The 15,090-nt window shown below is 39.9% G+C and overlaps 1 protein-coding gene across 1 annotated transcript in view; it reads right to left on the minus strand.

Annotated features, from left to right (window-relative positions):
- The window catches only part of pm20d2 (peptidase M20 domain containing 2), a 31,604-nt gene extending 24,117 nt beyond the window's left edge, over positions 1-7,487 (minus strand). Inside the window, exons 1-2 of the mRNA XM_003215548.4 lie at positions 6,893-7,487; positions 3,591-3,739 (exon numbers count right to left, since the gene is read on the minus strand). Coding sequence (XP_003215596.1) covers positions 3,591-3,739; positions 6,893-7,363 — 620 coding nt within the window. The 5' untranslated portion in view covers positions 7,364-7,487. The remainder of the gene's footprint in view (positions 1-3,590; positions 3,740-6,892) is intronic.
- Positions 7,488-15,090: the final 7,603 nt, after the last annotated feature.

The raw sequence follows: 15,090 nt of genomic DNA on the forward strand, positions 1-15,090 counted from the left end.
TCTCTTCGTCCCAAATAAATCAGAATAGCAGGTGAACTACAAGCCATATGTTGCTGGTTTATGAATTCTGGTTTCAGAGAAACAACCCATGATCTTGAATTTAGATGTGATGAAAAACTACTAATTTCTGGTTTGTTTTAGTTGCTCCTATGAAATGGAAGCAATCAACATGCATATACAACATACAGATCACTCAACATAACCAGGATACAGTAATCCTAGCTAATCATTAAGTGTGAATATAGACACTGTTAAAGCTTCTTCAAGATTAACATCCCTTGTGCTAGAAGAAGCTGCTTCCTTCTCCTAAGATGCAATGCACTCTCCAAAAATGTAACACATAAGGAAATATTCTCTGCCTTCTAAAATACTCAATGAAGAGGAGTCTGTACTGGACAGTTCACTTCAAAAATGAAGAAGTCATTTGTGATGGGGAAAGTCATCTAAAATATTAAATTGATAAGTGAGCTACTGTGTTTAGGTTAGTGTGCTACCTTTCAGAAACCTCAAAAAAGAATACTTGAGACAAACTATATTACATTCAGGCTAGAATAATTTCAAATCTTATATGGGTATCAAACCTATGTTTTTATGATGTGCCAATACAGTTTTCTTTTTTAAAAAAACTGATCTAAATACAAACACTGCCAAATAAGAAAATAAAGATTATCACTCAACTATGCAGTGTACAATCACAACACATTTCCATTCTATATTACAAGAAAAAAAATCAGATATAATTTCGGGAGTGATTACAAATTAGAACACTGGAAATCAGTTTATTAAACAAATTCAGGACTGTGTATATTAATTGTTTCTATTTTAATTATTGAAGCAAAACTCACTAAGAATGTAATGCCAAGTCTGGTGTCAAGGTTATAACTACATATGCAGTATCATATATCCATGTTGCCAATAAAACCTGGCAACTACATGAAGCTATTCAGTATTAGAGCATGACATTTTGAAAACAAAATGATTTCCAAATTTCAAAAGTTTTTGAACTACCTGAATATTTGTGTAGCCAAGTTAAATGTTAGGAAGGACCCTTACATAAAAAGATATTAAAAAGGAAAAGATCTCAAAAGCTAAATTTCAAGTAGATAAACACCCCTAAAACTATTAACAATATCGTTCTCAATTTCAAATTTATTTCATCTAGAAAGCACACATAAATTTTTTTGTAAATATAAAAAATTAGAGAATCCTGGATGAAGTCAGGCCATTACATCATCTGCCTGGACACCCAAATCCGAGGATGAAACAGACATAAGAATTATTTGTAGAATTAAAATATTCTGGCAGCTCACAATGCAGGAAGCAATCAGAGATGTGGATTAGGTCCCAGATTATCAGGGAACTTCAGACAACTAAAGTTTCCTCACACTTCCCCAAAGTCACTCCAGTCCTGATCTTGAAAAAACAATTACCAATTAACTTGTTTACATTCATTGGATGTTTCACCTAACATGGCCCAACTCCACAGATTTCCCAATTAAAATTACTCATACACTTTAATGAATTAATTTAGATTGTTAAAATCTGGTAGGGCGGAGATGGTTCTCCTTCTGCCAGCTTCAGAAGAAAGAAGGCCTCAGAGAAGGTCAGGGATGGAAGAAAATGCATCATGTGACCATGCTTGTTATGCTGCAAAGACTAATACGCCTGCTTTTTTCTGGTTTTCTTCTGGAAGAGGGAGAGAAACCAAGTTGTTGACCATGAATAGAAGAGCCATGGAGCAATGAAAAAGCAAGAAAAATTTATGAAGAAAATGGAGAAAAAAGAAAAAGTGAGAACTGAAATGCAATGCTCCTTTACATTCCTCTGCTGTGTTTATTACTGTTCACCCAATGCTGTGCACTTGGACAATAAAGAAAAATGTTTTATCACCCCATCCCCGTTTTTCCACACACACACCCCTCTCCCCATTCATCTCAATCCGTTTTTCACTCACTCTCTTCTTTGTGAAGTCTGGTAAGGAAAAAGATACAGCTAATTACTCTTGTCCAGAACAGAGTGGTCTTGTTATATCTTAAATTGGTGATGCCACAGAATACATTTGGGCTTGCTGGCATTTGCATGGAAATTATATACTGCAGCTAGGATGCACTGGTTGAGTTCTGCAGAAAAATGTTCGGCATATAGTCAAAGGCACTCACAACATTTCTGATTAAAAAATATCCAATCTGATTCACTGACTGATATTTTTAGTCAGCCATTTATGGCCATAAGTTGCCATAACGTCCTCCAGTTGAAATAAATAAATAATGAATACTAAATTTCTAAATTTCTCTTTAACAAATAAGGTGTCTGAAGGGTGAATGAAATATACATGTTGGTAAGAGTGGAAGCAAGAGAACACATACACACTGGTCAGTGATCAGACTGAATTGAACAGTTTGCAATGTGAGATGCAATGTTTTTAGGGCACCTTTCCCAACCTCTAGATATGTTGGTTTCCCACCATCTTTAGGCAACAATCCAGGTTGTGGGAAGGAAATTTTAAATGGAGAACACTGTGGAAGAAATTACTGTATATACTCAAGTATAAGCCGACCTAAATATAAGATGAGGCACCAAATTTTACCACAAAAAAAACTGGGAAAAGGTATTGATTCGCATATAAGATGAGGGTGCGAAATGCAGAAACTACTGGTAAATTTCAAAAATAAAAATAGATACCAATAAAATTACATTACTTAAGGTATCAGTGGGTTAAATGTTTTTGAATACTTACATAAAACTGTAATTTAAGATAAGATTGTGTCCAACTCTGATTACTGTATATACTCGGGTATAAGCCAACCCAAATATAAGCTGGCCAGGACCCTCACTCGAGTATAAGCCGAGAGGGGCTTTTTCAGCCCTAAAAAGGGCTAAAAACTTGGCTTATACTCGAGTATATATGGTATTTTCCAAATGAATCTTAAGGTTGAAGTGTAACAACCTTCACACTATCCTCTACAGAAGGGATGGACAAAATATGCCCCCCAAGGCTGTACTTGTTTTTTTCTAAAATGCCCCAAATTATTCTTTGGAGGTGCAGAGGGCATGGGCATGTGTTTGGAGTCCTGTGCTGAATGCCTGCAAGTCAAAAAAATTTTTTGCAACAACTTTCCAAAAGTGTGTCTCAAAATGACCTTGCATTGCCATAATACAATGTCCTAATGCCATCCAAGGAGAAAGAGCAACTTCCTTTCCCATAAGGAAATATTGTTTTTACTGTGCCCAGTACCCAGCTTGAAATCCAACTCTTGCGCACTTTGTTGCCTTTCACCAACATCTAGTTTTAAGTTAGTGCTAATAGCCATTAAGCGGTGTCAACAGCAGCACTGTTTTGCTGGGCTAAATCATCCATCACTGCCTTCTCGATGAAGCCCTTCAAAAAACCTGGCTGCTGACCAGTAGTAGAAAATCTTCCAAACGCATGACAGGCCTGATGGCATGACATAAACACCACCAAAATAGGAGGGAGTTCCAAACAACCTTTAGGACAACCCACCATTCCAAAAACACAATGGCCAAAGGGGAAACAAACAGGAGGCTTTCAAAGGAAAAGCCGACAACACCTCTCAGTGCACCATACTCACTCATGTTCTGCTACATCTGGCAAATATGCTGCATCTTCTTGGGAGGGATGAGCCATGAATACCACATCTAGTCCATCAAATGCGCCGGCTTTAATTAAGTCTATTTTGCCTCCTCCATCTTCCTCAGCAGGAGTGCCCAGCACCGTAATCTGAAAGCGGAAGGTTACAAGCCATCAGTGGCATTTACAGTGGGCTTTTGTTATCTACTGGAGTTTGCTTCCAGGATCCCATGAATACCAAAATTTAAGGATGCTGAAGTCCTGCTATATATGATGATGTAGTAAAAATAGGACAATGGAAAAATCTAGGCTTGCTTTTTGAAATGTTTTGGGGGAAAGCGATATTTGTAAATCATGGTTGGTTTAATCCATGAATACAGAACCATGGATATGCTGTGAACATGTGTAGAAATGAAGTGCCTAGTGGGGACCATGATATGAAAACCCCTGGGTATTTTTAACTTGCAGAAGAGAAGGTTGAGAGGAGACATGATAGCCATGTATAAAGATGTAAAAGGGCATAATATGGAAGAGGGAGCAGACTTGTTTTCTGCTGTCCTTGAAACTAGAACTAGCAATGGGTTTAAATTACAGGAAAGGAGATTCCACCTAACATCAGGAAGAATTTGTTCAACAGTAGAACTGTCTGCCTCGGAGTCTGGTGGAAGCTCCTTCCTCAGAAACTTTTAAACAGAGGCTGGAAGGCCATCTGTCAGGAATACTTTGATTGTGCCTTTTCTGCATGGCAGAGGGTTGGACTAAATGGCCTATGTGGTCTCTTCCAACTATTATTCTATAATTCTACTCTTAACACTTGCAAATTACAGAGAAGTTCCATTAATTTGACAAGAGCTCTTTCGTCAGCTCACTTAGGCCTGTTTATGTGCATCTGAAAGACTAGCAAGAGAAAACTCCACCTTGCATAACTTTTGAATGCATGTAAAAGTTCTTTGAACTGTTACCATGCATTCAAAAGCGATATGTAGTATGTTTACATTTTTCAGCGCTCAAAATGCATTTGCAAGTTAAAGGACCATGGATTCCTGTTTTGGGCCAATTCCTTTCTGAAAGTATTTTGGTCCCTAATCTGTCAGTTAAATGAAGGCCTCTTGTGTTATTCATGTGTGAACCACATAGGTCTCTTTGCATACCATGCAAACAAAACAGCTGTCACCTGGAGTTTTAAATAAAATGTTGCCTCCATGTGTACTATTGTCCCACGCATTTGTCTTTACTAGGTCCTCATCCTTTTTACTTTTCTTCACCCTACCATAATTTTGCTTTGTTGTCTTTCCATTCACTTTATCTGATTTCTTGCTTCTTCAGGTAGAACACATAGGTTGGGGCTGTCTTTCAAGACTGGAGAACTGATGCCAGCACCTTCACTTTCTGAATCTAGAGAGCAAAGAACTAATGACTGATAATTGGGAAGGAAAGGGGATGGGGGCTTCTTGTGTCCACTGTTTCCTAATCTTGGCTCTTCCAGGTGTCTGGGATTTCAACTCCCAGAATCCTTACTGGGGCTTCTAGGAGTTGAAATAAATTTAACTTGCTCTGAGCCTGCTTTTCCTAAGGTCACTCAGGTTCCCATGGCTCAGAGGGGATTCAAACACCAGTGTCCCAGTCTGCATCTACATACTGCAGAATTAACAACAGTTTGAAAGCATTTTAACTGCCATGGCTCATTGCTACACTCTTATTATCATTGCCCCCACTATTATTATTTACAAAAGGAGTAAACTCTTATGTTTGAACAGGTTTTTGGAGAAAATTAAAATTGTAGATGATCCATGGGCCTAAATCAGCCATGAGGAAATTTCGGCCCTCCAGGTGTTTTGGACTTCCAACTCCCACAATTCCTAAAAGCCTCAGCCCCTTTCCTTTTCCCCTTCAGCCGCTTAAGCAGCTGAGGAGGAAAAGGAAGGGGGGGCCTGAGGCTGTTAGGAATGGTGGGGGTTGGAAGTCCAAAATAAATACATAAATAAATAGTAACTTTATTTATACTCCGCCCTATTTCCCCAAAGGTACTCAGTCCAAGACACCTGGAGGGCCAAAGTTTGTTCATGGCTGCTGTAGATCCAAGAGCGTGGAAATTTGGCTTCCCACTGGGATAAATTAAAGGTTTTAAACATATATACTATATTTGTAAAGAGGGGTTTTACTGGGATGCTGTGAGTTTTCCGGGCTGAATGGCCATGTTCCAGAAAGATTCTTTCCTGACATTTTGCCCCCATCTATGGCAGGCATCCTCAGAGGTTGAGGTCTGATGGAAACTAGGCAAGGGGTTTATATAACTGTGGAATGTCTAGGGTGAGAGAGAGAAAACTCTTTGTCTGTTGGAGAAAAGTGTGAATATGGCACTTGGCCACCTTGATTAGCACTGAATAGCCTTTTAGCTTCAAGGTCAGGCTGCTTACTGCCTGGGAGAATCCTTTCCTGGGAGGTGTTAGCTGGCACTGATTGTTTCTTGTCTGGAGTTATATTGTTTTCCGACTGTTCCTCTTTATTTACTGTCCTGATACTGGTATTTTTTTAAAATTGGTAGCCATATTTTGTTCATTTTCATTTTTTCCTCCTTTGTGTTGAAATTATCCACCTTCCTGTAGATTTCAGTGGCTTCTCTGTGTAGTTAAGAGTGGTCCAGCATTTCTGTGTTCTCAAAGGTTGGTTCATCAAGTGCTCTGCTATGACTGACTTCTCTGGTTGAATTAGTCTGCAGTGCCTTTCATACTTCTAGATTCGTGTTTGGGCAATGCTGCGTTTGATGGTCCTATGTAGACTTGTCCACAGCTGCATGATGTATGGTAGATTTTGTTCATATTAAGACGAACAAATTCTGGCTACTAGTATTTTAAAAACTCTAAAATCAGGACATTAAAAGAAAAACACTCAGGAAACAGGAATTCTAGGCATGAATCAATCAGGGCCAGCTAACACCTCCCAACAAAGAATTCCCCCAGGCAGTAAACAGCCAGACCTTGAAACTGAAAGGTCATTCAATGGTAATCAAGCTGACCAATTGCACCATTCACACTTGCCTCAAACAGACAAAGGTTTTTTTTCTCCCACCCTGGACCTTCCACAGATATATAAACCCCACTTGACTAGTTTCCAACTGACCTCTGAAGATGCCTGCCATAGATGCAGGCGAAACGTCAGGAGAGAATGCTTCTGAAACATGGCCATACAGCCCGGAAAACTCAGGCTGGACTCAAGTCCCAGGGCCCTTCTCCTCGGCGGCGGTGGGAGGGGGCCCCTTTGGGGTTGGAGTGCGGGGCCTGGTGCGGTGCATGTGGAGCTCACCTGGACGGCGGGGAGAGGGTGGCGGGGCCCGGGCGGGCGGGGAAAGCTCTGGAGGGCGGCGCGGAGTCCCAGGGCGGCCCCGGCACCCACCTCGGCGATGAGGTTGTGCCCGCAGGCGTGGCCCAGGCCCGGGAGGGCGTCGTACTCGCACAGGAAGCCCAGCCGCAGCCCTGGGGCCGCCGGGCGGGAGGCCTCCTGCCCCTCTTCCTGCCCCTCCGCCTGGTCTTCCCAGCGCCAGTCTGCCCGGAAGGCCGTCTCCAGCTTGTAGCTGCGCTGCACGGCCCAGCCAGAGTCGCCCTCGAAGAAGCGGGCCAGGGCGGCGTGGGCCTGGCGCTCTTGGTAGGCCAGCTCCGGCCGGCTCCACAGCTCCCGGCTCAGTCCCGCCAGGCGACCCGACGACGCCTCCACGCTCTCGCACGCCGCCCGCTTCAGCGCCTCCAGCCGCGCCTCCGCCACCTCGTTCGGCCTCATGGCAAATGCTGAGGGAGAGGGCCCGACACACACACAAAAACACCAGCTGCCGCCAGAGAGAGAAAACGCGCACGCACTAAGCACCCCTCCGAACTGCACTGCTCGACTGTCTGAAACCCGCGCCGTCTGAGATCCTTATATAGCCTCGGCTGGCCCGCCACGCCGGCACGTTCTGCCCCGGAGCCTGCTGGGAAATGTAGTTTTTTCTTTCTTTCTTGACAGCTGCCTGCAGATCAGCAGTTTGTATTCATGGAGGGTTGGAAATACCCCTCCCTCCCCCCCCCCCCCCCAAAAAAAAAGGAAAGCTCGGTTTTGCCGTGTTTATATAAAGGGCACTGTTACCAACCTAGACACAGCATATCATTTGAGAACACGGAAATGCTGGACCACTCTCACAACCACCATGTCAGACTACACAGAGAAGCCACTGAAATACACAAGCATGTGGACAATTTCAACAAAAAGGAGGAAACCATGAAAATGAACAAAATCTGGCTACTAGTATTTTTTTTAAAAGCAGGGGAATTCCAGTCATGAAACTATCAGGGCCAGCTAACCTCCCAACAAAGAATTCCCCCAGGCAGGAAGCAGCCAGGCTATGAATCTGCAAGGCTATTCAGTGCTAATCAAGCTGGGCAATTGCAACATTCACACCTGCCTTGAACAGACAAGAGTTCTTTCTTCCACCCTGAAAATTCCACAGATATATAAACCTCACTTGCCTAGTCTCCAACAGACCTCAATACCTCTGAGGATGCCGCCATAGATGTGGATGAAATGTCGGGAGAGAATGCTTCTAAAACATGGCTATACAGCCCGGAAAACTCACAGCAACCCAGTCTTTAGCTTTCTTTGCCAAAGTCTCGCTGCCTCACCAAAGGACAAATCCAAGGATTCTATAGCATTGAGCTGTGGTAAAGTGGTGTCAAACTGAGCTAATTCTACAATGTAGACATCTATCATAGGAATTAAAGATCCACAGATTTGGTGTGCATGTGGGCCCTGAATCAAAACCCCAACATATATCTTTTCCATAAAGCCTGGTGGTGATGCAGTGCAACAGAAAGCTTCAAAATGTCGTGACTGTTTTGTAAATCATGGGTTTGGAAAATTTATTTATATTTCTATGCTGGGACAGATGTTATAGTACTTTAACAACCACTTGTAGAAAATAACATTGGACATACTCTAGTGATTTCCCCCCAAGACTTGAAGATAAATAAGCAGTAAACACATCAGATAAACAAGATATTAATCTTGCAACTGTTAGTCTGAGCCTGTTTATCTCACAAGCACAAAACGTTTTTATCAAAGGTATTGCAACATCTTTATTTTTGTGCTAGTGGGTGGGGGAGGTTCTGTAACTTTCCATTGGTCTACAAGAACCACCATCTGCTGAGGTCGTAAGTGCTGAGAGATCAAGTTTAATACAGGCTTCCCAAGTCTCATTAAGTATTTAGTGTGCATGGCTTAATCTGTTCATAGCAAAACGCTTTTGGTGTGTGTTTAAAATAGAAACATCCTGTTCCCAAGGATGTTTTCAGCCTGCTGCCATGGAAGAGAGGATAAATGGAAAATCAGCGGCTGTGGACTGAAGCTGGGCAATTGCAGCCTAATAATTGGCTACTCAAATATTGTACCAAAATGTGACTAGAGATTTTAAACCAATAGGCATTGCATCTTCACGTTTTCTCATTTTTGTGGCCTATTCTTCTTCATAGCTTAACAAGGCCACTGCTCTGAACATGAGCCTCTTAGTCCAATGACCCTTCTATCTTTGGGGGTCCCTGAATGCAGTGTCCCCTAAGTACTGCCTCCTAAATCAATAACAGTTAACCTCCTGTCTCTTTAACCTGGGAGTTTAAATTATCACAGATATTCCAAGCCTTCACTGAAGCTTGATTACTGGCTAAGAAGACTTATCCACTAGAGCAAGAGGCAGGCACTACATAAGTGCTGTCTGTTACTTTCTTAGCGTTATTTGGATCCACAACGCAAAATAGTGGGCCTAAATCCAGTTGTTAGTTCCAACTAAAGTACACTGAATCAATCAAACTTACATGTGTTTACCACCTTCCCATTGATTGGGTGATTCTGTCATGGTTTAAATAGCTGATTTTAAAGTACAATAGAGTCTCACTTATCCAATGTTCTGTATTATCCAACACAGTTTGCCTTTTAGTAGTCAGTGTTTTTGTAGTCAATTTTTCAATATATTGTGAAGTTTTGGTGCTAAATTCGTAAATACAGTAGAGTCTCACTTATCCAAGCTAAACGGGCCAGCAGAAACATGGATAAGCGATTATCTTGGATGATAAGGAGGGATTTAGGAAAAGCCTATTAAACATCAAATGAGGTTATGATTTTACAAATTAAGCATGAAAACATCATGTTATACAACAAATTTGACAGAAAAAGTAGTTCAATACGCAGTAATGTTATGTTGTAATTACTGTAATTACAGTTGTAATTTTACTCAACAATGTAGAATTTTATTCTATGCAAGATAATATTTCCCAAAGTGCAACTGAATTTGTTCTGTATCAGCTTTACCCAATACCATAATCTCTAAATAAGAAATTCCACTAAAACTTGTATACTCAAAGCATTTACTCCATACTGGAACATCCAATATGTGTGATATACAGTAGAGTGTCGCTTATCCAACGTAAACGGGCCGGCAGAATGTTGGATAAGCGAATATGTTGGATAATAAGGAGAGATTAAGGAAAAGCCTATTAAACATCAAATTAGGTTATGATTTTACAAATTAAGCACCAAAACATTGTGTTATACAACAAATTTTACAGAAAAAGTAGTTCCTTACACAGTAATTGTTTTTATTGTTATTTTAAAGCTAAGTGTATTGTTTTAATCTATTTCTGTAAACCGCTCCGAGCCAAACTGGGAGTAGCGGTATACAAGTCTAATAATAAATAAAATAAATAATGCTATGTAGTAATTACTGTATTTACGAATTTAGCACCAAAATATCATGATATATTGAAAACATTGACTACAAAAATGCGTTGGATAATCCAGAACGTTGGATAAGCGAGTGTTGGATAAGTGAGACTCTACTGTAGTTTTAGCAGCTGATAAACACAAGTCACACTGTTAGAAGAGGGTGTACTGAAAAAGTTATATTTTATATGTCTTAATAATTGGGAAAACACATTAATTACAGATTATCTTAACCTAATTAAATGTTATAAAACTGCTTTTCAAAGTCAATCAAATTGAAAGACAGGAATGGCCAAATAAAAACAAGGGAGGAAGACCTAAAGAAAATAATGGCAAATTATTACGAAAAGCTTTATATGAATAAAGATACAGTGGGTTTGGAAGGATTACTTAAAAAAAATTAGATCCTCTCTCTCAAGCAGCATTGGATTAGAATAAAACTAGCAATGAAATAGAGGAGGTAATTAAAAACTTAAAAATTAATTCATCACCAGGACCCAATGGGCTCATTACAAATTTCTATAAAAATGTTCAAAAGGAAGTTACCTCTAATTTACAAATCTTATATAACCAAATTATGGAAAATAAAATAGTTCCAGAGACATGGAAAAAATAAGAAATTATAACAATTTAAAAACCAAATAAGCAGGAAACTGACCTTAATTCATATAGGCCTATCACCTTATGTAATGTGGACGATAAAATATTCACAAAAATTATAGCAAAAAGATTGAAAGAGATAATGCCCACTTTAATTGAGGAAGATCAGTATGGGTTTATCAAAAAAAGAATGATTGCTGACCCAATCAAAAATATTGTAAATGTAATCGACCATGAACAAGAGAGAAAACAAAATTACTCTTAATAACACTAGATGTCTACAAAGCATTTGATACAATAAATCACAACTACCTGGCCAAATTATGTGAGGAGTGTAATTTAGGAAAAAAAGATGTGTGGAGTAATTAGAGAATTATACAAAGAAAATCAAGCCAAAGTAATAGTAAATGGATCAAATTCAATAATTATTGGAATAAAAAGCAGAACCAAACAAGGTTGCCCTCTCTCCCTACTACTTTTCACCCTAGCAATAGAACCTCTAGCTAACCTGATTAGATCAGACAAAAGTGTAAAAGGGTATAAGATAGATAGCAAAGAAATAAAAGTTAATTTATATGCAGACGATACAATAGTCCTAATAGGCACAATAGAGCACTCAGTAAAGGCAGTAACAAAAGTAATTAAAACATTTGAAAAGATCTCAGGCCTAACTATTAATATTGAAAAATCGGAAAGATAAGAGAAATAAAAAAATCAGAAGATAAGAGAAATAAAGGATATGGACGAATTGACTTTTTTGTTGAAGAAAAATACAGGCAAGATAATGAAAAGAACGAATTGGGATGATCTTCAGGACTATCTGGATAATTTGAGAAAATGAAGATTACGAGAGACAATTTTGCTATTTTTTTTCCTCCTTAGTAAGAAAAAATATTATTGAATAATAAGAAAATATTATCCAAGAAGATGGAATGGAAGTCTTTTTTTTTTTTTTTGCTTTTTGTTTTGTGTGTGTGGGTATATTTTTGTAGATTGTAGACTTTTACCTTTCTCTCTTTTCCCTACTTTTCTATACCTTGGTTGTTCTCACTCTTTCGATGTAGTATAAAAAATTTAATAAATTTCTTTTTTTAAAAAAATTCAGAAATTTTACATAAAAACCTGAACTGGAAGGAGTTAAAAGAAGCCCAATCTATCCTAGGGGTGAAACTCGGGGGAAAGAAGTTAAAATATCTAGGCATTTATATACCTAAAAATTTAAACAATATAATCCAGATAAATTATAATCCATTATGAAAAAAGTAAGTAAACAAATTAATGATTGGAAAAAATGGAATTGGGACATTACAACAAGGCTGAAGGCATACAAAATGTTATTACCCAAATTTTTATACTTATTTCAAACCCTTCCATTTAGTATTCCGCCTAAAATAATTTTTAAAAATGGGACAATTCAATTAAAACATGGATAGTAGGTGCCAGCAAAAACAGAATTGCTAACATAGTATTTTTTACTCAACAAGAAAGTGGAGGTTGGGGAGCACCTTGCCTACAAAACTACTTTGAAGCCTGCCAACTGCCCAGGTTACTTGAATTGGATATTGGTGAGCCCAAAAGATGGGTCAGATTAGAGAAATTAATAAATGGATGGGAATATGGATCATTTCTGATAGGGAAAATTGGAGGAAAAAACCTAAAAAATATATAAAAGCACCCATTTACCTCAGCAATGGTATGTTGGGGAAAGTGGCAAAACAAACTTCCAATAAATAAAATAGACAAACTCCCAGTAGGATTCATAGAGAACAGAAAACCCCAGCTATACCGGAATATGTTAAAGAAATTAGAACAACATGGTATAACAAAGATCGAGGACTTACTGAAATCCGACAGAACAGTCATACAATGGGAGAAGATAAATGCAGGCATGGTAACTGGCTACTATGGGGAAAGTTGTCTAAAAAGCTAACAGAATGGAAGAGGAAGGAGACTCCAGAAAGAGATCTTGATAAAATAATAAAATGGAAAGTAGAAAAGGAGAAAGGAATAATGGGATTCATACACAAAATTATTACAGAAAAGCAATATAACACCAAATATACCCTGATAGAAGTCTGGAAGGAGGAATGAAATTGAGGAACATGATTGAACAACTATAATAAGCATAGTAAGATTAGTAAATTGTTCCCAGGGGGAAGAGGGAGGGAGGGAGGGCGGAAGAAAGAGGAGAAACAACCTAAAACGGGATACAGGATAAGCAGGGCCGGCCGGAGATATTTTTTAATGTGAAGCGGGGGTGCTGCGTGGGAGACGGGGCCAGGGCGAATAGTGAGGGGGCCGGGGCCAGAGTTGGCCCCGCCCCCCCGCCCAGCGTGCCCTGGCCCCGCCTCCCACGCAGCGTGGGAGGCGGGGCCAGGGCACGCTGGGCGGGGGGGCAGCGCCAGAGTTGGCCCCGCCTCCCACGCTACTCCCGCTTGCCCGTCTGGCCTTTTCTAGCAGGCCAGACTGCAGCGGAGGTCCCTCCAGGCCGCAATTGCGGCCTGAAGGGACCTCCGCTGCAGTCCGGCCAGCTAGAAAAGGCCAGACGGGCCAGGGCGCACTGGGCGGGAGGCGGGGCACCGTCAGGGTGGTGCCCCGCCTCCCGCCCAGCCTGACGGCGCCCCCCCGGGCCTGCGCCCGAGGCGGCGGCATCAGGTGCCTCTATAGTGGGGCCGGCCCTGAGGATAAGGTAGAAAATAAAATGAGTATTTTTGTGAACCTCAGACAGACAGCTATGTATAAGATTAATAGGATTTTGAGTGATAATAGAATAGCTGGAGAAATCAAACGAAATGCTTACATGCTTGATCATACTGAGGTATAAATATTCAATAGTATTTCTGTACCCTCGTACTGCATAAGGATAAGTTCATGGGTGAGAATGGGGAGGTGGCGGGATTGGGGAAAAATACTGGTACAGTAGGGTCTCACTTATCCAAGCCTCGCTTATCCAAGCTTCTGGATAATCCAAGCCATTTTTGTAGTCAATGTTTTCAATATATCATGATATTTTGGTGCTAAATTCCTAAATACAGTAATTACTACATAACATTATTGCGTATTGAACTACTTTTTCTATCAAATTTGTTGTATAACATGATGTTTTGGTGCTTAATTTGTAAAATCATAACCTAATTTGATGTTTAATAGGCTTTTCCTTAATCCCTCCTTATTATCCAAGATATTTGCTTATCCAAGCTTCTGCCGGCCCGTTCAGCTTGGATAAGTGAGACTCTACTGTATTTTGATTGTGGAATATCAAGATTGTATGTCTCTCTGTGTACGTACGTACGTATATATTATCTATCTATCTATCTATCTATCTATCTATATATATATATAAATGAGTGATGGCATCACGGCGACCAACAAAACAACAGGCCCCCCAACCTCGAAATTTGACAACACAACCCATCATCCACGCCTCTAGGTTGATACAACAAAATGAAAAGAAAAATAAAGTCCTAATTAGAGGGAAAGGAATAATTGTTTTATCCATTTGCTGCCAGTTAGAGGACTAATATCTGCCCACTTGGTCTCCTATCAACCAATTCAGCCCAGGGGACAGGCAGATTTAGGCCTCAGGCCTCTTCCACAGAATATCTATTATTATTATTATTATTATTATTATTATTATTATTATTATTATTATTGTGTTGCGGTCAACCGTGAAAATGAATACAATATGTCTCCAAGTATTCAAAAAAACTAAAATCTGAATATATAAAAATTAATGTGGTATAATAAAACAGAACAATACAATCTCTAAAATCAGAACACTAAATAAAGAACAACACTCTGAAAACAGGGGAATTCCACACAGGAAACAATCAGGGCCAGCTAACACCTCCCAACAAAGTATTCCCATCATCAAAGTCTGGCAAATCCTCTGTTTTCTCAGGGCCACAGACAGTAGAAGCACATAAAATATCGCAAAGAACACCACTCTGAAAACAAGGGAATTCCAGACAGGAAACAATCAGGACCAGCTAACACCTCCCAACAAAAAATTCACTCAGGGAGGAAACAGCCAGGCTTTAAAGCTGCAAGGCCATTACATCCTAATAATTTCCCCTAATTGCAGCGTTCATACTTGCCTCCAACAGACAAAAAAAACCAATCAGAAATATTATATATTCACAACCTTTAGGAGATAATATCCC

The sequence above is a fragment of the Anolis carolinensis genome, chromosome 1, assembly GCF_035594765.1.
Source record: "Anolis carolinensis isolate JA03-04 chromosome 1, rAnoCar3.1.pri, whole genome shotgun sequence".
Taxonomy (NCBI): Eukaryota; Metazoa; Chordata; class Lepidosauria; order Squamata; family Dactyloidae; genus Anolis; species Anolis carolinensis.